This window comes from Carcharodon carcharias, chromosome 6 (genome assembly GCF_017639515.1).
Source record: "Carcharodon carcharias isolate sCarCar2 chromosome 6, sCarCar2.pri, whole genome shotgun sequence".
Classification (NCBI taxonomy): domain Eukaryota; kingdom Metazoa; phylum Chordata; class Chondrichthyes; order Lamniformes; family Lamnidae; genus Carcharodon; species Carcharodon carcharias.
Genome location: NC_054472.1, coordinates 168,505,491 through 168,530,637, shown reverse-complemented (window position 1 = coordinate 168,530,637; position 25,147 = coordinate 168,505,491). Strand labels below are relative to the sequence as shown.

The window sequence follows — 25,147 nt, the reverse complement described above, 5'->3', positions numbered from 1 at the left end:
CAGACACTAACGCCCTCTGCTACCTCACCCAAATCATCATTCTCGATGTTCAAGTCAAAACAACGAACAGCTGCGGGCTGTTCTGCAATGAGGGCATCATAACCAAGCTCGAACATGACATTTGCACATTTTCTAGCAGTAGTCACTGGCTAACAATTGACAGTAGGAAAAGTAGCTGATTTTATTCTCTCTCTTCCAGCACAAAGGCAACAGTAACACCTAGGATCAGCTAACTTGAGAATGTATGACTCAGAACCACAATATGTGGCTCACTTACAGAGTCTAGAGCACAGGAACAGGCCATTATGTCAACTGGTCAGTGCCTGGTGTTGATGCTCCACATTGGCTTCCTCCTAAACCACCTGCATCTAATCCTATCAGCATACCCTTCTATTCCTTTCTCACTCATGGGTTTTATCTAACTTCTCCTTAAATGCATATAAGCTATTTGTCTCAACAACTGCTTGTGGTAGCACATTCCAAATTCTTATCACTCTTTGGGCATAGAAGCTTCTTCTGATTTCTTACTGAATTTATGAGTGGCTTTCTTTTCTTTATTACCAAACAGTACTCTACAGCCAGCTGAGCACAGGAACCTGCTCCACAGCACCTCCCAAACTTAGATTTAAAGACAATCTGGAAGCCAACTTGTGGGCTTGCAAGCTGGATCCTTATACATGGAAAAAATAACCCTGGACAGACCCAAATGAATAAGCTTTTTTTAATTAATTCATGGGATGTGGGGATTGCTGCCTAGGCCAGAACTTATTGCCTATCCCTAATTGCGCTCGAGAAGGTGGTAGAAGAGCTGCCTTCTTGAACCGCTGCAGTCCATGTGGTGTAGGTGCACCCACAATGCACTGGGGAGGGACTTCCAGGATTTTGACCCAATGGCAATGAAGGAATGGCAATATATTTCCAAGTGAGGATGTTGAGTGGGTTGGAGGGGAACTTCTAGGTGGTGGTGTTCCCATCTGTCTGCTGCCCTTGTCCTCCTCTATCCTGAAATGATTTTGACACTTTAGGAGAACAGAGTCAAATGCCTTGAGGATAAGCGAGCGCAGTGCTAAGCCAATGCCTCCACCCATCCCTCCTTATGCAGTACTTGCAATCGGTTATGCAAATCAAGACTTGGTTGAACGTCACACATGAGATGACACCAATCTAGACTGTAAACTGTACTTTTAAAAAACTTGAACACTCATCCATCAAAGCGATGGGAGAATCCATAATCTAGTTTTGGACTCCACCCAAGTGTTTTTATATTTTTGAAGTTTATCAGCTTGTTGTGTTTCGGGACTGTATCGTTAAGGTAAAATGAAAGGAGGTCATGTGACCTCTTTTGACGTTTGCCCGACAGCAAGCCTAGGTGGTGTGATTGTTAAAGATTAAAGGGGGCTCAGAATATTTACTGGGAAAAATATGCAAGATGTTTGCACTTGGAGACAAAGGCAGATGGCTGTGTCCTAACAGTGGATAGACAGAGTCTCCAAATCCCAGAAAAGTGTTGAGAAGGTCAGGTTGCAAAATGTTGTGCTTTAAACTTTCTATTTAGTTCCAAGATAAAAGAGAGTTGGGGTCTCACTGAAAGCTAACCAGCATTTCTACATTTCTACCTGGACACAAGGCTCATGTGATTCACCTTGCTGTGTGAAATGAACTTTGAGAAGGGAAACGTTTCTAAGATATCCCTGAAAACTCTGAGACACAGTTGATCTGTCAGAATCCTGGAGAGGGAGAGTAGCTATAGGCAGTGAGGCACTGTGGTTCACCGTGCAGGAATGTGGGTGGGAGCTTGCGCTCGGATTGGAAAGACGAAATTCATGAGGAGTTAAAGTGAGGCTGCAAGATTTATGTAACTTTAGCTAGAGGGAGAAATCTGCAGGAAAATTTTCACCAAGATAGACAGTTCTGGAGTTAAAAGTTTCCTGGCAGGGAAAGGAAAGGATCGAAAGCAAACCTTCAGCAGCTAAGAATCATTTCGAACTGGCTCTGGAACAACTGAATGTCTACTTAAAGGAGTGTTACATAAACCAGATTGCAGTTCTTTTTCAGTTATGTTAAAAGTTCTGTTCTGCAGTTCTAAGTATAAGTTACCTATAAAATTAGTGTTTAGTGAATAGTGCTTTTAGTTTGTTTGTTACATTAAGTGTCTTAAAACATGAAATCTTGTGTCATCTGTTCAGCCAATAGCTGAAAGTTCGAATTTCTTTTTTTAAAAGTTATCAGTTTCTATGGAGATCATAACAGCAGACACATTTTCCTTGTGCCTACCCTATCAAATCTTTTCAGCATCTTAAAGAACTCTATCAGACAACCTCATCAGCCTTCCATTTTTTCTAAAGAGATAAGCCCCAGCCTGTTCAGCCTGTTCTGATAAGTGCATTCTCTCAGTTCTGGTTTCATTCTTAACAAATTTATTTCTGCACATTCTCCAGTGTCGCTACAGCCTTTTTGTAATATGAAAACCACAATTACATATAGTACTCCAAGCATGGTCTACCCAAGGTTCGACTTCACTTATTTTCAATTCAATCTCTTTAAAAATGAATCCCAGTGCTTGATTTTATTTTTAATAGCCTTATTAATCTGCGTTACTACTTTGTGATTTGTAAATCTGTGCCCCTAAATCCCTTTGCTCCTCTGTGCCATTGCACTCCTATTATCCATGCAATTTGCGGGCTATTTATTTTCTACCAAAATGTACCACCTCACACTTGTCTACACTGATATTAATATGCCAACCAGACGCCCTTTCTCTTTTAAATTTTGTCACATCCTTCCTTTGTATTATCTGAACCCCCTCAATTTTGGTGCCTTCAAAGTTTGAAATTATATTTCTAATTCCTGAACCAAAATCCTTAATGTAAATTATGAACAACAATCATCAATCCCTGTGCAAACCACTGCTCACCTTTTCTCAGTCTGAATGACTGCCCTGAATCCTAACTCTCTACTGACTGTTTTGTGATCAGCTTGCTATCCATTCTGCTACCATTCCCTCAACTCTACATGCTCCGCCCCTAGTCATGAGTTTATGATGTAGCATGGAAGGTCTTTTTGAAAATCCTGCTATATGAAATAGAATATTAGAAAGAATCATAGACTGATCTTAGACATCTTATACATTACACTCAACTACTCTGTCAGTTCTTATACAAAAAATTCAATAAATTTGCTTAGCATAACTTTCCCTTTTGAAAAACTGTACTGATGACTTGAGTATATTTTTAGTTTCTGGGTGTTTTTCAGGTATAGATTGAGTAAAGATTCCATTACCTTTCCAATACTGACATTAAGCTAACTGGTTTATAGTTCTCTGGATTTGTTCTGACTCCTTTTTTTCCATACCAGTTGTCTGCCAAACCTTTGAAACTAATCCATTTCTAACCAACATATTTATATGTTTATACATATTTAGTGCCTCTTCTAACCCTTCTCTAACTTCTATTAAGTGTGGATGCAATCCATCTGAACTAGGGGTTTAATATTCTCTAAGCTTGATTAGTTTATCTATTGTCTCTTTCCTTTCTATCCTAAATAATTGGATAACATTTTTGCTTTCTTCTAATGTCATGCGTACTGTGTTGGTCTGCTTGGTAAACACTGAGGCAAAGTAACTATTCAATATTCTTGGCAGCAGCTGCGGAGAGGAATACAGTTAACGTTTCGAGTCCGAATGACACTCTAGTGCTGCCAGATCTGCTGAGTTTTTCCAGGTATTTTTGTTTTTGTTTTGGATTTCCAGTATCTGCAGTTTTTTGCTTTTATTCAATATTCCTGTCAGTTTGCAGTTATTAGCAAACGTTTATCTTGTGCATCTCTTAGTGACCCTAACACTATCCTGATTTTTTGAGTTATTAAACACCTGTAGAACACTTTATGATTTCTTTTTATATTCATTGATAACTTAATTCCCTGGGTCCTCTTTGTTCTCTCAATTCTTTTGACTTCTTTCCGAACATCCTCGTATTTGCTTTTGCCATCCTGTTCTTAATGTCCACCTACTCAGAGTGTGCTTTATTCTTCAGTTTTCATTTTACCCATACCTTTATTCATCATTGTATTTCAATAGAGGAATTTATTTCTCTGGAACTCTATTGATCTCCATTTTAGATATTTCTCATTGCTATTCTCTCTCTTTCTCTGTCTTTTTTTCCACCAGTTTTCCTTCTCTAGTTCCATTTCCAATCTTTCAAATTTAGCTTTTTTTCCAATTCACTATGTTGGTCTTTGCCTTACCTACTGAGTCATCAGCAAAGCTCTTTGCAGAGATCTGTTCACACACAAGTATATATACATGCTGCAGCAAGGTTGACAGCGAATACAATTTTCATTCCATAAATAAGAGTAACTAAGTAATTCCTGAGAAAGTTATGCAGCTTTATGTCACAGGTACAATTAAAAACTACTATTTAGTGCTTCTGGTTACACAACCAATAATTAAAGAAAACTTCATTTCAATAGAGGAACTTATTTCTCTGGAACTCTATTATCTCCATTTTAGATATTTTTCATTGCTATTCTTTCTCTTTCTCTGTCATTTTTTTCACCAGTTTTCTTTCTCTAGTTCCATTTCCAATCTTTCAAAATTAGCTTTTTTTCCAATTTACTACGTTGGGTCTTTGCCTTACCTACTGAGTCATCAGCACAGCTCTTTGCAGAGATCTGTTCACACACAACTATATATACATGCTGCAATTTTCACTCCATAAATAAGAGTATCTAAGTAATCCATGAGAAAGTTATGCAGCTCTATGTCACAGGTACAATTAAAAACTACTATTTAGTGCTTCTGTTTACACAACCAATAATTAAAGAAAACTTCATATCATAAGACATCAGTTTTATATTGTGGCTCATGTTCACGGCCATGTCAAGCTTTGGAGGCCTCACTTAAAATGAAGGCAAACTATTTTTCATGTCTTATGAATATAAGTAATCATGAAATGAAGAGAGCCAATTGTCTCACCGAGTTCAATCCTTCCAATGAGCCAAGCAGGGTCTGCAATTTAAAAGTCTCCTCCAATCACTGAACACAGTGGGACTGGGGGTCTGAAATGCATTTGTTTCAATGCGAGAAGTATAACAGGCAAGGCAGATGAGCTTAGAGCTTGGATTAGTATTTGGGACTATGATGTTATTGCTATTGCAGAGACTTGGTTGAAGGATGGACAGGATTGGCAAATAAACGTTCCAGGATTTAGATGTTTCAGGCAGGATAGAGAGGGATGTAGAAGTGTTGGGGGAGTTGCACTGCTGGTTAAGGAGAATATCACAGCTCTACAACAGGAGGACACCTCAGAGGGCACTTGCAGCGAGGCAATATGGGTAGAGCTCCGGAAATGGAAGGGTGCAGTCTTAATGTTGGGGTTACCATAGGTCTCCCAATTGCCGGCGGGAGATTGAGGAACAATGTAGGCAGATTTTGGAAAGATTTAAAAGCAATAGGGTTGTTGTGGTGGGTGATTTTAACTTTCCATATATTGACTGGGAATCACTTAGTTCTAGAGGTTTGGATGGTGCAGAATTTGTAAGGTGCATCCAGAAGGGCTTCCTGAGACAATATGTAAATAGTCCAACTAGAAAACTGAACCTGGTATCGGGGAATGAACTCGGCCAGGTCAAAGTTTCAGTAGGGGAGCATTTCGGGAAAAGTGACCATAATTCAGTAAGTTTCAAGGTACTGGTGGATAAGGAAAACAGGAGTCCTCGGGTTAAGGTGCTTAATTGGGGGAAGGCTAATTATAACAATATTAGGCAGGAACTGAGGAATCTAGACTGGAGGCAGATGTTTGAGGGCAAATCAACGACTGACATGTGGGGGGCTTTCAAACATCAGTTGATAAGAATTCAGGACCGGCATGTTCCTGCTGGGATAAAGGATAAGTATGGCAAGTCTCAGGAACCTTGGATAATGAAGGATATTGTGAGATTAGTCATAAAGAAAAGGGAAGCATTCATAACAGATGAAGCCTGTGGAGAATATAAAGAAAGTAGGAAGAAACTTAAGTAAAAAGTCAGCAGGGCTAAAAGGGGTCATGAAAAGTCATTGGCAACCAGGATTAAGGAAAATCCCAAGGCCTTTTATATATATGTAAAAAGCAAGAGGGTAGCCAGGGAAAAGGTAGGCCCACTCAGGGACACAGGTGGGAATCTGTGTGTGGAGCCAGAAGAAATGGGAGAGATACTAAATGAGTATTTCTCATTAGTATTCACCAAAGAGAAGAACATAGCAGTCGATTTGTCTAGGGAAGTGTGTGTAGATAGCCTGGATCATGCTGAGATCAAAAAAGAGGTGTTAGGCATATTGAAGAATATTAAGGTGGATAAACCCCCAGGGTCAGATGGGATCTACCCCAGAGTACTGAGGGAGGCAAGGGAGGAGATTGCTGGGGCCTTGACAGAAATCTTTGTATTCTCACTGGCTACGGGTGAGTTCCCAGAGGACTGGAGAATGGCCAATGTTGTTCCATTATTTAAGAAGGGTAGCAGGGATAATCCAGGAAATTACAGGCCGGTGAGCCTTACGTCAGTGATAGGGAAATTATTAGAGAAGGTTCTGCGTGACAGGATTTACTACCATTTGGAAGCAAATGGGCATATTAGTGAGAGGCAGCATGGTTTTGTGAAGGGGAGGTCGTGTCTCACCAACTTAATTGAGTTTTTCGAGGAAGTGACAAAGATGATCGACGATGGAAGGGTAGTGGATTTCAGTAAGGTCTTTGACAAGGTCCCTCATGGCAGACTGGTACAGAGGTAGTAAAGTCGCACGGGATCAGAGGTGAGCTGGCAAGATGGATACAGAATTGGCTTGGTCATAGAAGACAGAGGATAGCAGTGGAAGGGTGCTTTTCTGAATGGAGAGCTGTGACTAGTGGAGTTCCGCAGGGATCAGTGCTGGGACTTTTGCTGTTTGTAGTATATGTAAATGATTTGGAGGAAAATGTAACTGGGCTAATTAGTAAGTTTGCAGACGACAATAAGGTTGGACGAGTTGCAGATAGTGAAGAGGATTGTCAAAGGATACAACGGGATATAGATCGGTTGGAGACTTGGGCGGAGAAATGGCAGATGGAGTTTAATCCAGACAAATGCGAGGTAATGCATTTTGGAAGGTCTAATACAGGTAGGAATTATTTAGTAAATGGCAGAACCCTTAAGTGCATTGATGGGCAGAGGGATCTGGGTGTACAGATCCACAGGTCACTGAAAGTGGCAACGCAGGTAGATAAGGTAGTCAAGAAGGCATATGGCATGCTTGCCTTCATCGGCAGGAGTATTGAGTATAAAAGCTGGGAAGTCATGCTGCAGCTGTATAGAACCTTGGTTAGGCCACACTTGGAATATTGTGTGCAATTCTGGTCGCCACATTACCAGAAGGATATGGAGGAGTTGGCGAGGGTGCAGAGGAGGTTTACCAGGATGCTGCATGGTCTGGAGGTTACTAGCTATGAAGAGAGGTTGGAGAAACTCGGATTGTTCTCACTAGAGCGATGGAGATTGAGGGGCGACTTGATAGAAGTTTACAAAATTATGAGTGGCATGGACAGAGCAGATATTCAGAAGCTTTTTCCCAGGGTGCAAAAGTCAATTAATAGGGGACATAGATTTAAGGTGAGAGTAAAAAACTTTAGAGGAGATATGTGGGGCAAGTTTTTTACGCAGAGGGTAGTGAATGCCTGGAATTCGCTGCCAGGGGAGGTGGTGGAAGCAGATACGATAGTGGTGTTTAAGAGGCAGCTTGACAAATACATGAATAGGATGGGAATAGAGGGATATGGACCCCGGAAGTGCAAAATGTTTTAGTTTGACAGGCCATATGATTGGCGCAGGCTTGGAAGGTCGAAGGGCCTGTTCCTGTGCTGTACTTTTCTTTGTTCTAATTTATTTGTCCCTGCCATAGAGTTTTGATATTTAGCTAAACTGTGTTCCCTATAGCCTGTTCCTTTAGGGTCAATGTGCTCCCTATTGGGTTGTGGTCTAAATAGGCAACCCAGGATTCAGAGGCTCGTGCATGAGGGAATTTCCTTTGCTAATTGGCACTTGCCTATAAATCCTCAGTTCTTCCCTTGTAAGAGAAGGCAGATTATAAGTAAAACAAGCACAGTTTCCTAGTGGTCACACTACTGGCTTTGTAATCCAGGGGCCTGGACTGCTGACTCAGTAACATGAGTTGAAATTCAACCACGGCTGTTAATTAATTAAATCTGGAATAAAATGCTAGCAACAGTAATGGCAAGCAGGAAATTACTAGATTGTCTTAAAAGCCAATTTGGTTCACTAATGTCCTTTAGGGAAGGAAGTTTGCTGCCCTTACCCAATCTGACCATATGTAACTAGACTCTCAACAATGTGGTTGACTCTGAATTGCCCTCTGAAATGATTTAGCAATCCAACCACCACCTTCTCAAGGGCAATTGGGAATGGACAATAAATGCTGGCGGCCATTCCAGCAATGCCCACAGACCATGAATGAATGAAAAAATCATGGTGAGAAGAATTATTGGTTACTGGTTTTCATTTCTTAAAAATAACTTAGTGCATTGTCTAAAGTGTCAAGGACACAAGTTACATAAATCAAACTAACTGTAAAATATTGAAATCTTTCTCTAAACCCAAAAGAACAGGAGGAAACGAGGAGCTCTGTTTATCCCAGTGTATTCATTAACCAGCCTACAGGCCAACTGTAAAGGAGGAACATTTATATAAGACCTTTCATAGCTGCAGAACATCCCAAAGTGTTTTACAATAAAATGAAGCAATTTTGATATCTAATCACTGTTGTAATCTAAGAAAATTGGCAGTCGATATGTACATAGCAATTAGTAAGTGAGCAGATCATTTGCATCAGATGTTGGTTGAGGGATAAATGTTGGCCAGGCATCAGGACAATGAAAATTTTATTGAGCGCAAATTAAATGATTAGCCTATAGACATGGTTTTAAGGTAGATGCTGAAATGTTAGAAACAATTTTTAAAAAATTTCTTTGATACGAGTTTTCTTCACAATAGAAAAAATTTGAGATGACACAAATATAAAATTAATTTTTCAGGACCAGTAAAGGTGGTTTAGCAGTAATTATGAACTTAAGATAAAAGCAAAATACCACGGATGCTGGAAATATGAAACAAAAACAAAAAGTGCTGGAAAAACTCAGCAGGTCTGACAGCATCTGTGGAGAGAAAAACAGAGTTAACGTTTCAAGTCCGTATGACTCTTCTTCAGAACTAAAGAGAAGTAGAAATGTGGTGAAATATATATTGTTTAAGTGGGGGGGTGGTGGGACAGGTGAAGCTGGATAGAAGGCCAATGATAGGTGGAGGCAAAGGAGAGATAGCAAAAGATGTCATAAAGAAAAGGTCGAAGGGGTGTTGAGGGTGGTGATACTGGCTAAAGGAGGTGCTATTGGTGACATTAAGAGTAGAAAGCAGGATGAGCAAGTGACAGATGGCCCTAGTGGGGGTGGGGTGGGAGGAGGGGACAGTGTGGGAGAAGAGATCGAAATAGACTAAAAGGTGGGGATAAAACAATGAATGGAAATAAATTTTAAAAATAATAATAGAAATGGGTGGGAAAAAAATACTTGCCATTATTTGCCATTTCAACACACCACCCTGCTCTCATGCCCACATGTTTTAATAGAGGTACACTCACCAACCATTGGCAGTTTAGCCAGATGTTACAAGATTGTGAAACTCACTGTACTTCCATATCGTACTACATTTGAAAGACTACCTCAAGGAACTGTATTGAAATATTTTTTTCAATTGTGTAATGAGAAACAACCTTTAATAGATCAGAACAGGCAAGATGCTTCTGTATTGAAAGACAATGAATGGCTTTACATCCTGTCAGGAAGATATAATAATTTCCATAATGTTATTGGAATTTATTGTAAAATAGGGTAATAGTGGGGGGGAGGGGGTGTGTGTGTGAGTGTGTGCATGAGAGAGAGAAAGTGAGAGAGAGTGTGAGTGAGAGAGAGAGAGACTTAATTGAATTAGAGTCTGGGTGCTTTGATGTAAGAAGAGAAGTTAGATTTGAAATGTTAATTAGGTAAACATGTGAAAGTTTTAGAATGTGAAGTGTAAAGGGAACATTTACATTTTTAAACAAACTATAGTGGCTTGAATTCAAAGGAAGTGATGTAATGTATACCTAGCCAGCAGATGTAGTAAGAAAGAGTGTGTTTATTTATTTTTCCCAAAGACCACTGGTGGAATTGATACTACAATAGATTTTTTTTTATTAGTAGAGAGGTAAAATTCAAAAGACATAATAAAACAATGGGAATTTTCATTCAAAGAGGAAAATATGTATAAAGGAGAGAAAACTGTTTGTGTGGGAGGTAGTTTAAGATCCAACATGTGTGAAAAGCCTGCAGCCTGTATGTACCAAACTGTTCCTCCAGGGACTGAAGTTAAGAGAACTCACCTTGAATCCGACAGTTCAGGATATTGTTTACTTTGCCTACATCTGTTAAAATCTGCGTGTCTTACTGTTGCCTTAATGAAAGTGTAACTGGGAGTTAAATTAATTTGGGGATTTAAAAGTTATTACAGTAGTAACTTGTAGACATGCGTATGTCTAATCTTTTCTTTTATTAATAAAAGTTTAATTTAGTTTTATGAAAACCTCTTAAGACTGATGGTCTTATTACTGAATTCAAAGCCCGCATCTCGAAACATACAAATTAAAAATTAGTTGTGACAGTTGTTTACCTCTGGGATTTACCATCAGCTCAGCATTTACTATCTGCTGTGTCATAACAGCCCTATATTTGATGGTGCATATTATGGAGCATCTGAACTCCCTTAATAGAGGAATGTAGGAGCACAACCAAATAGTGGCAGGATACTATGACAATATCCAAGCCTTTGAGAATAAGCTTTAGTTGTGGGTGAAACAACATTCTCAAGCACGTTTTCTCATCTTGAAATCACCAAGTATCACTGACAGTATTGGCGTCAAAAGGATAATTGGGAAAAATGACTGAACTGAGAAGAAAATTTCAAGAACAATTCTCAGATTGCAGAAATCATGAAGAAATCCGTTCAAGGCAAATTTATAATACTGGGGTGAAGGTGAGCACAGAACTATCTCAAGTTGAAATGTGGCATCATGTTTGTGAGTGTGAGTGTGTGTTCGTCCTTCAAAGTCAAAGATGACCATGACATCAACAGGAATTCATCCAGTTATGTTTCAGGTGTGATGTGTTTGAAGATGATTGATCAGTCTCATTTGAGCACGAAAAGATCTGTTGCATATACATATTGTTGGTGCTGAAGTTGTGCTAGTGACTCTGAACTTGCGAAACTCACATTTCCTGTTGGCCAGTGTGACTCTGTTCTGGTCATAGGAGCCTTTGCTGATGAGACTACACCATATAGTGAGATCCTGTGACAGGTTCTCTTATGTCTCAGGGGTGATGTTGAAACCTCCAGTGAGACTTTAATGGTGTCCTTGAAGTACATTTTCTGGTCAACATGTGAACATTTCCCTTCAATTGACTTGGAAGAGCTTTTTTTGGAAAGTGCTCATCAGGCATTCTGGCAACATGTCCTGCCCATCTTATCTAATCTCTTTTTAGCAGAGTATGGATGCTTGGTATGTTGGTCAGGAAGTGAATCTCAGCATTAGGAACCTTGTCTTGCTATCTGATCTTGAGTAGTCTCCAAAAGTAGATCATGTGAAAATGGTGTAGCTTGTTTGTGTGCCACATACAGGTTTGAACAAGTTGATATTCATGGCTGGTAGTACAAGTTTAAACCACTTTCTCAACTCTGACAAACCTGAAGTCGATACTCAAGACATCCTCAGTCCAGTCATTCATTCCAAATGTGGATGCAATGATCTAGGTATTGGGGTGCTGCAGTAGCCTTAGTAAGTAAAATCTAAACCCAGGTTTAGCACCAGTAAGGTTTGTCTTTATTTCTATTTAAATAACTTCTGGTGAAAGCGACACCTTGCCAAAAGCAAGATATTAGAGCAGACCACCATATAAAATGAGCTCAACACTCTGGCAAATGTACATGGTGCAGGAGATGAAAAGAATGATAACGTGTCTATTGGTGATTTTTGACTTTTGAGGGGGAGAGCCTTGTGCGATACTAAGTTTGTGTGTGTGGGGAGGAGTCAACATGGATGGTGAAGTTAGAGGAGGAAAGGAGGGGAGGTAATGTAAGATAAGTGCAGACTGTGACTAGTTGTTCAGACCAAGCTGAGTAATGACAGAAGGGAGTAAATTTTGTTTAATCCTCTGAGTAATAATTTGTCAAGGCAATTTACATTACATGAAAATTTTGAGCTACCACAATTACAAAATACTCTTACCAATTATACTGCTGAAAACTACAGTAAAATTAAAACAAGGTTTAGATATTGTGCCTCAAATGATTTCCAATTATGATGGGAAGAAAAAATCAAAATGCTTTTCTAAATGTTTAATGATATAGTTTGACACAGGAAACTGCATTTAAAATCAATTGATTTAAAAGCCAATTTAAAAGGTTGAAATGCTAGATGGCTTTAAAGAAGACAAAATAAAACCAATGAAGGGAGGTATTCTTCTGTATAGGGTTATGTTAAATTACATTGCAGCTTTTAACTGACAGCTAATTTCCAACACTTAAAACAGAATTGAAGAATTCAGACTTGCATGAAAGGTATACAAGTACATTAAAAATTGAAAATGTTTGAACTTATAACACTGATTTTTATCCACTTATAAGCTCTAAGCCTACACAAAAGAAATAGTGAATATTTACTAAAAAACAGAAACTGAGATCTCCTTGATCTGTCACCTCTGCTTCTTTTCAATTTGCATCAGCAACATATATTCCAAACGATTATGTACAATAAATCTCAGCTGAGTTGAAGACATAATGGGAATGCAAAAGGCCTTGGTCAGTTAAAAGCATTTCAATGAGGGTTGTTACAAATTTAAGGTACACCAAAACACTTAGTACTGGAGTTCAGCCAATGTAATAAGCTGGAAAATATGTACATATATTTGAAGTTACACAATTAATGTAGTAGATTCAAAGTAAGCTTGTGCAAGATAATAAATGCTGTTTCAGCTGTGCCAGCCATATTTCAGTTGGTAGCACTCTTGCCTCAAATTAGAAGATTGTGGTGGTTTCAAATCTCATTCCAGAGACTTGAGAACAAAAATGTAGGATGACATTTCTGTGCAGTACTGAGGCAGCACTGCACAGTTAGAGATGCTGTCTTTCGGATGGGATGTTAAACTGAAACTTCTCAGGGAGACATAAAAGATCCTATGGTACCATTTCAAAGGGCAGGGGAGTTATCCCAGTGTTTTAAAATCAATAGTTATCCCTCAAATAGCATCGCTAAATCAGATTATCTGGTCATTATCACATTACCATTAGTGGAAATTTGCTCTGTGCAAACTGGCTACTACAATTTCCTACATTATAACTACATTCCAAAAGTATTTAATTAACTGTAAAGTGCTTCAGTACATCCTGAGGTCATGAAATGCACCATATAAATGCCAGTCTTTCTTTTTTTGCTCAATACTGAGGGAGACCTGCCCCCATATCCGGTAGATCCCTATTTCACTGGTAGGAGAAACGGGGTATGGGTGTGAACTCACAAGCGCAAATTATGAATTGGCTGTGTCATTTAAACTCAGTGCGCAGGACAAGCAGACCAGATTTTCACTTCAGGAATGGCCTCAATCCACAGTGCAATTTCCACAACTTCATGGTGGAGACATAAATGCTCTCAAAGGGGGATTAATTTAATTTATTCTTTTACAGGTGTGGGTGTCACTTGCTATGTCAGCATTTATTGCCCATCCTTGGTTGCCCTTGAGAAAGTGGTGGACCGCTGCAGTCCATGTGGTATAGGTACTTTCACAGTGCTGTTAGGAAGGGAGTTACTTGGTACTAATTTGGTACAACTGAGTGGCTTTCTCAGCTATTGTCTGAGGGCATTTAAGAGTCAGTCACATTGTTGTGGGTCTGGAGTCACACGTAGGCCAGACCACGTAAGGATAGCAGGTTTCCTTCCCCAAAGAACATCCGTGAACCAGATGGGTTTTTTACCACAATGGATTCATAGTCATTATTAGTGAGACTCACTTTCAATTCCAGATTTAATTAATTGAATTTAAATTTCACCAGTTTCCAGTGAGATGGTGACACAGTGTAATGTAGTAATCTGGGATAAGTTACGTACAGTTGTCGAGTTATTTAAATCTTCTGTCCTTTAAAATTTTGAAAAAATCTGCCTGCCTGCGTTTGTGAATAAAATAAAATCTGTTCTAGCAGTTCCAATATCTGTTTGTTGACATAATCCTAAATTATGTTATTACAGCACAGTTTGACTGTTTTTCAAAATCTAGCAGCATCACAATAGAGGGCTGTAAGTTCACAATTTTGTGACAGCTTAAACAAGCTGTTAAAGGATTAGCTGTCTTTGATGTGGGTTTATGAATAAAATGTTTCTTTTTAAAGGGATTAAGCACTGAGACGTTGGCTTGGATGGGGAATGGGGATTTTGGGAAGGCGGTGGCATAGTGGTATTGTCGTTCTGCTAGTAATCCAGAGACCCAGGGTAATGCTCTGGGGACCCGGGTTCAATTTGAATTTAATAAAAACTCTGGAATTAAAAGTCTGATGATGACCATGTAACCATGTTGTCATAAAATGAATGGGGACTCATCGGCTGTAAGGGACCATGGGGGTTTGTGGGGGGCATGGGTTGGCATGAATGGGGCTTGGGGAGTGGGTGGGGGTTTGAGGGGGGTGAGGGCTAGAGGGCTTAACATTTAATGAAATAACTGGGACAAAGTCCCAGAAAATTGAGGTGGGCCACTTAACTAGCCCGCCTTGGCACTCTGCAGCCCGTGGCTGCCTCCAATCCGTGTCTGGGGACAGTGGCTCACCTCCATCCCACACTCTTTCACCCCACCCCTCAGCAAAAACTCCGTCATCCAGAGCATTCATTCCCATTGCAGTTGTGCTGAGCTAGGAAATTTCCCAACTTGAGCTACCTCTCTCAGAAGCGAAAATCCGGCTTATATTGCCAGATATCTGATAACTAGTTTCCCACGTCTGCTTTCTGCACCATTATGTGAGCGATGCTGCTAATATTGGCAATCTACCATGGTCAAACAGTTCAGAATCAGCATTATAGCAACACAACATTAAAATATTCCTGAATGATACAACTTCTGATTTGTCAGAGCACCATCTATTTAACTTAGATAACCATTTCAAAGTGAAGCTGAAAAACTGGTTAATTCAATTAAAACAGTCAACTGCCTTAACAACGATTTTTTAATTCATTTACAGGATGTGGACATCTCTGGCTAGACCAGCATTAATTGCCCATCCTAACTGCCCTTGAGAAGGTGGTGATGAACTGCCTTCTTGAACTGCTGCAGTCCCTGTGGTGTAGGTGCACCTACAGTGCTGTTAGGGAGGGAGTTCCAGGATTTTGACCCAGTGACAGTGAAGGAATGGCAATATACATCCAAGTCAGGATGGTGAGTGGCTTGGAAGAAAACTTGCAGGCGGTGGTGTTCCCATTTATCTGCTGTCCTTGTCCGTCTAGATAGAACCACAGAACACTTATGGCGCAGAAAGAGGCCATTCAGCCGTTCATGTCTGTGCCGGCCAAAAAGAGAAAAAAGAAACTAGCCGCTCATTTTAATCCCACTTTCCAGCACCTGGTCCGTAGCCTTGCAGGTTACAGCACTTCAGATAGAGATCCAGGTACCTTTTAAATGAGTCGAGCGTTTCAGCCTCAACCACCAACTTAGGCAATGAATTCCAGACACCCACCACACTCTGGGTGAAAAAGTTTTTCCTCATGTCCCCTTTAATCCTCCTACCAACCAACTTAAATCTATGTCCCCTGGTAATTGACTCGTCAGCTAGGGGAAGTCTCTCCTGGCTACCTTGTCTAGGCCCCTCATAATTTTGTACACCTCAATTAGCTCACCCCTTAGTATCCTCTGTTCTAAGGCCAACCTCTCTTCATAGCTGCAAATTTCAGGCCCTGGCAACGTTCCTGCAAATCTCCTCTGCACCCTCTCTATAGCAATTCTGTCCTTCCTCTAATCTGGTGACCGGAACTGTACACAAAATTCCAGCTGTGGCCTAACCAGTGTTTTATACAGTTCCATCATTGCATCCCTGCTTTTGTATTCAATACCTCGTCCAATAAAGAAAAGCATTCCATATGCTTTCTTGACCACCTTGTCCACCTGTCCTGCCACTTTCAAGGACCTGCAGACATGCACTCCAAGGTCTCTCACTTCCTCAACCCATCTCAATAACTTCCTGTTTATTGAGTACTCCCTTGCTTTGTTTGCCCTCCCCAAATGCAATACCTTACACTTTTCCGGCCTGAATAGATGGTAGTGGTCATGGGTTTGGAAGGTGATACCTTTGAGCCTTGTCCTAAACTCTGCTTACTTTTGGTCAGTCATGTCTGGTCTTTTGCATTGTTGTTGCAGAAATGATCAGGAAGGGTGCCAAAGTGGCATTTTTGTTGCAAATTTTAATATGTACAAACGGACATATGAATTGGGGGGGGGGCAGTAGCCCACTCGGCCCCTCAAGCCTGCTCCGCCATTCAACAAGATCATGGCTGATCTAATTTTAACCTCAACTCCACATTCCTGCCTAACCCCAATAACCTTTCACCCCTTGTTTACCAAGAATCCATCTAGCTCTGCCTTAAAATATTCAAAGACTCTGCTTCCACCGCCTTTTGAGGAACAGATTTCCAAAAATTCTCATCTGTCTTAAATGAGCGACCCCTTATTTTTAAACAGTGACCACTTGTTCCAGATTCACCCATAAGAGAAAACATCCTTTCCAGGTCCACCGTGTCAAGACCCCTAAGGATCTTGTATGTTTTAATAAAGTCTTATACTTCAAATTAATACTTTACCAGAGAGCAGGAATCTTGTACAATTTACCTCACAAAATAACTAAATAATCAACGGCAACCTTACTCAAGTTTGGACAATAATTCTGACATGGTAAGCATTACATTAGAGTGCATTACAGGCAGCAGTGTTAAACCTCTAAATTCCTTTCTAAGGAGAGTTTTGAATGTCAAATTTTACTGCATTTGAAGACATCAGCTCTCAATGTGAAAGCTTTAGCAATTAAGTATAATAATAAATGGCATGATTGCTCAATAGCAGGACACTGCATCTCAGGGAAGAAACATCATAAAAATAAAAATACCTGGAAAAACTCAGCAGGTCTGGCAGCAGCTGCAAAGAGGAACACCGTTAACATTTCGAGTCCGTATGACTCTTCAACAGAACTAAGTAAAAATAGAAGAGAGGTGAAATATAAGCTGGTTTAAAGGAGGGTGGGACAAGTAGAGCTGGATAGAGGGCCAGTGATAGGTGGAGATAGCCAAAAGATGTCATAGACAAAAGGACAAAGAGGTGTTGAAGGTGGTGATATTATCTAAGGAATGTGCTAATTAAGGGTAGAAAGCAGGACAAGCAAGGTACAGATAGCCCTAGTGGGGGTGGGGTGAAGGAATTGAAATAGGCTAAAAGGTAGAGATAAAACAATAGATGGAAATACATTTAAAGATAATGGAAATAGGTGGGAAAAAAAATCTATATAAATTATTGGAAAAAAAGGGGGGGGGGGGATCGGAAAGGGGGTGGGGATGGAAGAGAGAGTTCATGATCTAAAATTGTTGAACTCAATATTCAGTCCGGAAGGCTGTAAAGTGCCTCGTCGGAAGATGAGGTGCTGTTCCTCCAGTTTGTGTTGAGCTTCACTAGAGCAATGCAACAGGCCAAGGACAGACATGTGAGCAAGAGAGCAGGGTGGAGTGTTTAAATGGCAAGCAACAGGGAGGTCTGGGTCATGCTTGCGGCAGACCGAAGGTGTTCTGTAAAGTGGTCACCCAGTCTGCGTTTGGTCTCTCCAATGTAGAGGAAACCGCATTGGGAGCAACGAATGCAGTAGACTAAATTGAGGGAAGTGCAAGTGAAATGCTGCTTCTCTTGAAAGGAGTGTTTGGGCCCTTGGATGGTGAGGAGAGGTGAAGTAAAGGGGAGTCCTTACAGGAAGCGGGGTGTGAGGAGCTGTAGTTGAGGTAGCTGTGGGAGTTGGTAGGCTTGTAATGGATATTGGTGGACAGTCTTTCACCAGAAATTGAGACAGAGAGGTCAAGGAAGGGAAGGGAAGTGTCAGAGATGGACCATGTGAAAAAGATGGAAGGGTGGAAATTGGAAGCAAAATTAATAAATTTTTCCAGGTCCAGATGAGAGCATGAAGCAGCACCGAAGCAATCATTGATGTAGCGGAGAAACAGTTGTGGGAGGGGGCCGGAGTAGGATTGGAACAAGGAATGTTCCACATACCCCATAAAGAGACAGGAATAACTGGGGCCCATGTGGGTACCGATAGCCACACCATTTATTTGGAGGAAGTGAGAGGAGTTTAAGGAGAAATTGTTCAGTGTGAGAACAAGTTCAGCCAATCGGAGGAGAGTTGTGGTGGATGGGGATTGTTCGGGCCTCTGTTTGAGGAAGAAGCAGAGAGCCATCAGACCATCCTGGTGGGGGATGGAGGTGTAGAGGGATTGGATGTCCATGGTGAAGAGGAGGCGGTTGGGGCCAGGGAACTGGAAATTGTTGATGAGACGTAGGGCATCAGAGGAATCATGGATGTAGGTGGGAGGGGACTGGACAAGGGGAGAGAGAATGGAGTCAAGATAGCAAGAAATGAGTTCCGTGAAACATCACAAGTTCAGCCACACTTCACAATAGTGCACTACCTCTAACTAACATAGTAACCAATACGCAATTTCAATTATCACCGTTAAAATTTGAGTGAGATACAAGGTGGAAAGGAGAAAACAATAGACAAGTTCCTGGGGTTCTGAGGGGTGCTATGGAGAGTGTAAGAGAAGAATAAAAGGAGAGAGAATAGCAGAGCAATTTTTGCGTTATTGGGATATGACAAAATTAAGGGAGCTTCTGACGAGTGCAACATCCACGCACTTAACTATTTCAAACAGATCAATTTGTTTCCAGTTTTGCATAAACACAATATTTTGTATTATAAAATTAGCACAGCTTTGGATATGTAAAGCTTCACTTGGTTAAAAAATGAAATAAAACAATAGAAGCTCTGCTTTGTGATTTTTTTTTTCTCTCCCCTGAAAATTCTACCTTTACTCCTCATCTGTTGAAGACAGTCAGTGAAGTGGAAGTGACGAATAACTGATGACAATGTGGTCATTGAAGTGACAAACTTGATAATCGCAACACTTATCATGAACCTAAATAAAAATGTTGCATTTCCTCAACAGAAGGAAACTAACAACTTGTATAAGCAACTCAAAAAATTACTGCAACTCAAAAATAATACATCAATCTCTACCCACATGTCTCAACAGTCACATTAAATTTTACAACTACTTTTAAACACACTCATTGGCAGTTGATGCATTTCTGCTCAGCAGTTTCTCAAAATAAAGAAACTTTTCTTTTGTGAATTAAGAAAGCTCCTTCGACATGCACTTTAAGTCACGGGTGACTTAAGAAAATTACACAGTCTGATCTAACTAAGTCAATAGAAGATACTTACTTAGAGTTGGTGAACTGTGCTTCATGCTTATCAAAAAGTTGCTTGACTTTACGCTTCCACTGCATTATCAGCATTTTAAAAAATGGCCCACAATTTTTCTTTTTTGAAAAAAAGTGTAGAGGAAATAAACCAAGACTGATTGAAGTAAAGTTGCTTTGGGAACATTTATGTCATCATTAGGCAACTAAATGTCTCACTGGAAACATGGTTCCGAGAAAGCAAAAGATTTTCTGTACTGCTGCATGATTAAAACTGAGAGCAAAGAAAACCTGGGAAGCAGTTGAGCGATAGCCACATGCATTACAACTCACCAAACCCATTATGATGAAACAGGATGTGCTAGCGGCTGGCAGAATGAGTCATTTTAATGGAAAATTATTTTTTTTTTTGAGGTATGCAAGTTTACAGCCCCAAGCAAATCCAAGTGCTGACTCCAATCTTGCATCCAAGGAATGCCTAAATGACAGCACTTCCAATTCAAATTCATGTTTAAAGTTTCTCTTTCACTGTGGGAAACAGATGCAAAACTGCACCAACAAGGGGGACGCAGTGGTGTAGTGATATTGTCACCGGACCAGTAATCCAGAGACCCAAGGTAATGTTCTGGGGACCAAGCTTCACAGCAGATATGGAATTTGAATTCAATCAATAAAAATCTGGAATTAAAAATCCAATGGTGACGACGAAATCATTGTCCATTTTCATAAAACCTATCTGGTTCACTAATGTCCTTTAGGGAAGGAAAACTGCCATCCTTACCTGGCTTGGCCTACATATGACTCTAGGCCCACAGCAATGTGGTTGACTCTTAAATGCCCTATGAAGTGGCCCAGCCACTCAAAATTCTAGAATCTTTACAGTGCATAAGGAGGCCATTCGGACCCATCAGGTCTGTACTGGCTCTCTGAAAGAGCATTCTACCTAATTCCACTTCCCTGCCTTGTTCCCATAACTTTGCACATTCTTCCTTTTTAGATAGCTATCCAATTCCTTCTTGAATACCTCAATTGAATCTGCCTCCACCACCATTTCAGGAAGTTCATTCCAGACTCCACCCACCCTCTGGGTGAAAAAATTTTTTCTTCACATCACCTTTACTCTTTTTGCCAATTATTTTGCATCTATGCCCTCTAGTTCTTGAGTGGGAACAGTTTCTCACTATTTAGCCTATCCATACCTCTCAGAATCTTGAGTGCCTGTTTCAAGTCTCCACTCAGCCTTCTTTTCTCCAAGGAAGATAGTCCCAACCTCTCCAATCTATCCTCATGGCTACAGTTCTTCATCCCAGGAATCATTCTTGTGAATCTCCTCTGTACTCTCTCCAATGCCTTCACATCCTTCCTCAAGTACAGTGACCAGAACTGGATGCAGTACTCCAGATGAAGCTTAACTAGTGATTTATACAAGTTCAACATGACCTCCTTACGCTTGTACTCAATCCCCTATGTTTTATTAACCACACTCTCAACAAGCCCTGCCATCTTCAATGACTTATGTACATACACACCGAGGTCCATCTGTCCCTGCATCGCATTTAGAGTTTCTCTCTTTATTTTATATTGTCACTCCATATTCTTCCTGCCAAAATGAATCATCTCACACTTCTCTGCACTGAACTTCATCTGCCACTTGTCTGCCCAATCCACCAACAGGTCTGTGTCCTTTTGAAGTTCAGGACTATCCCCATCACAGTTGACGTTTCCAATCTTCATATCATCTGTAAATTGTGAAATCATGCCCTGCACACCACCCTGGGTCATTAATACATATCAGGAAGAGCAAGGGTCATAACACTGACCCTTGGGGAACTCCACTACAGTCCTTCCTCCAATCTGAAAAACAACCATTTATCGCTACTCTGTGTTACCTGTCACTCGGCCAATTTCTTATTCAAATGTCTATTTTCCCTTTTATTCCATGAACTAGAATTTTACTCAAATCTGTTGTGTGGCACTGTATCAAATGCCTTTTGAAAATCCATAAACACCACATTAACAGTGTTTCCCTTCTCAACCTCCTCTGTTACCTCCTCAAAAAACTCCAGCAGGTTAGTTAAACATGATTTTCCCTTAATGAATCCATGCTGGCTTTCCTTAATTTCCTAAGTGGGTCAAAATCCTGGAACTCCCTCCCTAACAGCATTATGGGTGTACCTACGCCACAGGGACTGCAGTGATTCAAGAAGGCAGTTGACCACCACCTTCTCAAGGGCAATTAGGGATGGGCAATAAATGCTGGCCCAGCCAGCGAAGCCCACAACTCATGAATGAATAATAAATAAAAAAATTATCCTGCACTTGTCTAAGTGACTATTGATTTTGTCCCGAACTATAGTTTCCACAAGTTTCCTGACCATTGAAGTCAAACTGACTGGTCTGTAGTTGCCGGCTTTATCCTTCCATCCCTTTTTAAACAAGGGTATATAACATTTGCAATTCTCCAGTCATCTGGCAGCACCTCTGTGTCTAAGGAAGACTGGAAGATTATCACTAGTGCTTCTGCACTTTCTACTCTCATTTCTCTCAGTACCCTTGGATGCATTTCATCCTGCCATTGGTCCTTGGTACCTTATCAATTTTAAGTTAAGATAGCCTTTCTAAAAACCTCCTCCTTTTCAATTGTAAATTCTTCTAGAGTGCCAGTTACCTCTTCTCTCACCTCAGCCTGGGTAGCATCTTCCTCCTTTGTAAAGACAGATGCAAAGCACTCATTTAATACCTCAGCTATTTCTCCTGCCTCTACTTGCAATTCCCCTTTTTTATCCCTAATCAGTCCTACTCTTTCTTTTATCACCCTTTTATTATTTATATGTTTATAGAAGATCTTCAGATTCCCTTTTATATTATCTGCCAGTTTCTTTTCATGCTCTCTCTTTGCTTTTATTAGTTTTTTTCAATTCCCCTCTGGTCCTTTTGTATTCAGCCTGATTTTCCATTGCATATAGCCTGATTTGAAATTGTATTTTGTACCTGACATCTGTCATATTCACACTTCTTCCTTTTCATCTTTACCTCTCTCTCTCTTGTCATCCAAGTCATTGATTTATTTCCCCTTTAAGGGTATATACCTTGACATTACCTGCAATAATTTTCCTTTGAAGGTAGTCCATTGTTCAGCTACTGCCTTTTCTGCTAACATTTGATTCCAACTCTCACAATTCTCATCCCATCAAAGTTGGCTTTCCCCCAATGAATTATCCCTGCTCTGGATTGTTCCTTGTCCTTTGCCATGGTCAATCTAAACCTTATGATACAATGACTCCTGTCCCCTAAATGCTCTGCCATTGATATCTGATCCACTTGGGCCAACTCATTCCCCAGAACCAGGTCCAACAGTGCATTCCCTCTTGCTGTATCAAACCGCTAGAAAGTCTATAAGGAATGAAGCCGGAGGGACCACCCAGCATCAACTTAGGTACTGGAAATGACTATGGCAAACTCAACCTTGTCGACCCTGCAAAGTCCTCCTTGCTAACATCTGGGCTTATGCCAAAATTGGGAGAGCTGTCCCACAGACTAGTCAAGCAACAGCCTGACAGTCATACTCACAGAATCATACATTACAGATAACGTCCTAGGCATCACCATCACCAATCATGGCTATTTCCAACAGCAGAACAGACCCAGCAGAGGTGGCAGCACAGTGATATACAGCCGGGAGAAAGCTGCCGTGAGAGCCCTCAACATTGACTCTGGACCCCATGAAGTCTCATGGCATCAGGTCAAACATGAGCAAGAAAACCTCCAGCTGATTATCACACACCACCCCAATCAGCTGATTAATCAGTGCTCCTCCATGTTGAACACCACTTGGAGGAAGTACTAAAGGTGGCAAGGGTGCAGAATGTACTCTGGGACTTCAATATCCATCACCATGTGTGGCTTGGTAGCACCACTACTGACCATACTGGCCAAGTCCTCAAAGACATAGCTGCGAGACTGGGTCTACAGCAGGTAGTGAGGAAAAGAACAAGTGGGTGAAACATATCTGACCTCATCCTCACCAACCTGCCTACCGCAGATGCATCTGTCCATGACAGTATCAGTAGGAGTGACTTTGTGGAGACGAAGTCCCATCTTCACATCGAGGATATCCTCTATCATATTGTGTTGCACCTTCACTGTACTAAATGGGATAGATTTCGAACAGATCTTGCAACTCAATACTGGTCATCCATGAGGCACTTGGGACCATCAGCAGCAACAGAATTTTACTCAACCACAATCTGTAATCTCATGGCCCGGCATATCCCCCACACTACCATTACCACCAAGGGGATCAGCCCTTGTTAAATGAAGAGTACGGAAAGGCATGCCAAGAGCAGCACCAGACATACCAAAAAATGAGGTGTCAACCTGGTGAAGCTACAACACAGGACAACTTGCATACCAAACAACATAAGCAGCATGTGATAGAGAGAGCTAAGCGATCCCACAGCCAGGATCAGAAGTAAGCTCTGCAGTACTGCCACGTCCAATCATAAAATCATAAATGGTGGTGGACAATTAAACAACTCACTAGAGGACACAGCTCCACAAATATCCCCATCCTCAATGATGGGGGAGCCCAGAACATCAGTGCAAAAGATAAGGCTGAAACATTTGCAATAATCAGCCAGAAGTGCCGAGTAGATGATCCACCTCAGCCTCCTTCGGAGGTCCCAGCACCACAGATGCCAGTCTTCAGCCAATTCGATTCACTTCACGTGATATCAAGAAATGGTTGAAGACACTGGATACTGCAAAGGCTATGGGTCCTGACAATATTCCAGAAATAGTACTGAAGGCTTGTGCTCCAGAACTTGCCACGCTCCTAGCCACACTGTTCCAGTGCAGCTACAAAACTGGTATTTACCCGGCAATGTGGAAAATTTCCCAGCTATGTCCTGTACACAAAAGGCAGGACAAATTCAACCCGCCAAGTACTGCTCCATCAGTCTACACTCCATCATCAGTAAAGTGATGGAAGGGGTCATCAATAGTGCTATCGAGTGGCCCTTGCTTAACAACAACCTGCTCACTGAAGATCAGTTTGGGTTCCGCCAGGATCACTCAGCTCCTGACTTCATTACAACCTTGGTTCAAACATGGACAACAGAACTGAATTCCAGAGGTGAGGCGAGTGTGACTGCCCTTGACATCAAGTTAGAATCTGACCGAGTATGGCATCAAGGAGCCCCAGCAAAACTGGAGTCAATGAGAATCTGGGGGGAAACTCTTCACTGGCTGGAGTTATATCTAGCACAAAGGAAGATCGTTGTGGTTGCTGGAGGTCAATCATCTCAGTTCCAGGACATTGCTGCAGGAATTACTCAGGGTAGTGTCCTAGGCCCAACCATCTGAAGCTGCTTCATCAATGATTGTCCTTCTGTTATAAGATCAGAAGTGGGGATGTTCGCTGATGATTGCACAATGTTCAGCACCATTCGCGACTCATCAGATACCGAAGCAGTCCATGCCCAGGTCTTGCTCTATTTGGACAATGGCCAGGCTTGGGCTGACAAGTAGCAAGTAACATTCGCACCACACAA

The 25,147-nt window shown here is 41.0% G+C and overlaps 1 protein-coding gene across 9 annotated transcripts in view; it reads right to left on the bottom strand.

Annotated features, from left to right (window-relative positions):
• ptk2aa (protein tyrosine kinase 2aa) overlaps nt 1-25,147 on the bottom strand; it is a 551,780-nt gene that overhangs the window by 75,465 nt on the left and 451,168 nt on the right. Inside the window, exon 1 of one of the 9 annotated variants that reach the window (XM_041189017.1) lies at nt 19,618-19,933. The exons of the other annotated variants lie outside the window; for them this stretch is intronic. Coding sequence (XP_041044951.1) covers nt 19,618-19,691 — 74 coding nt within the window. The 5' untranslated portion in view covers nt 19,692-19,933. Of the gene's footprint in view, nt 1-19,617; nt 19,934-25,147 lie in introns of those variants that run through there. 9 annotated transcript variants of the gene reach the window in all.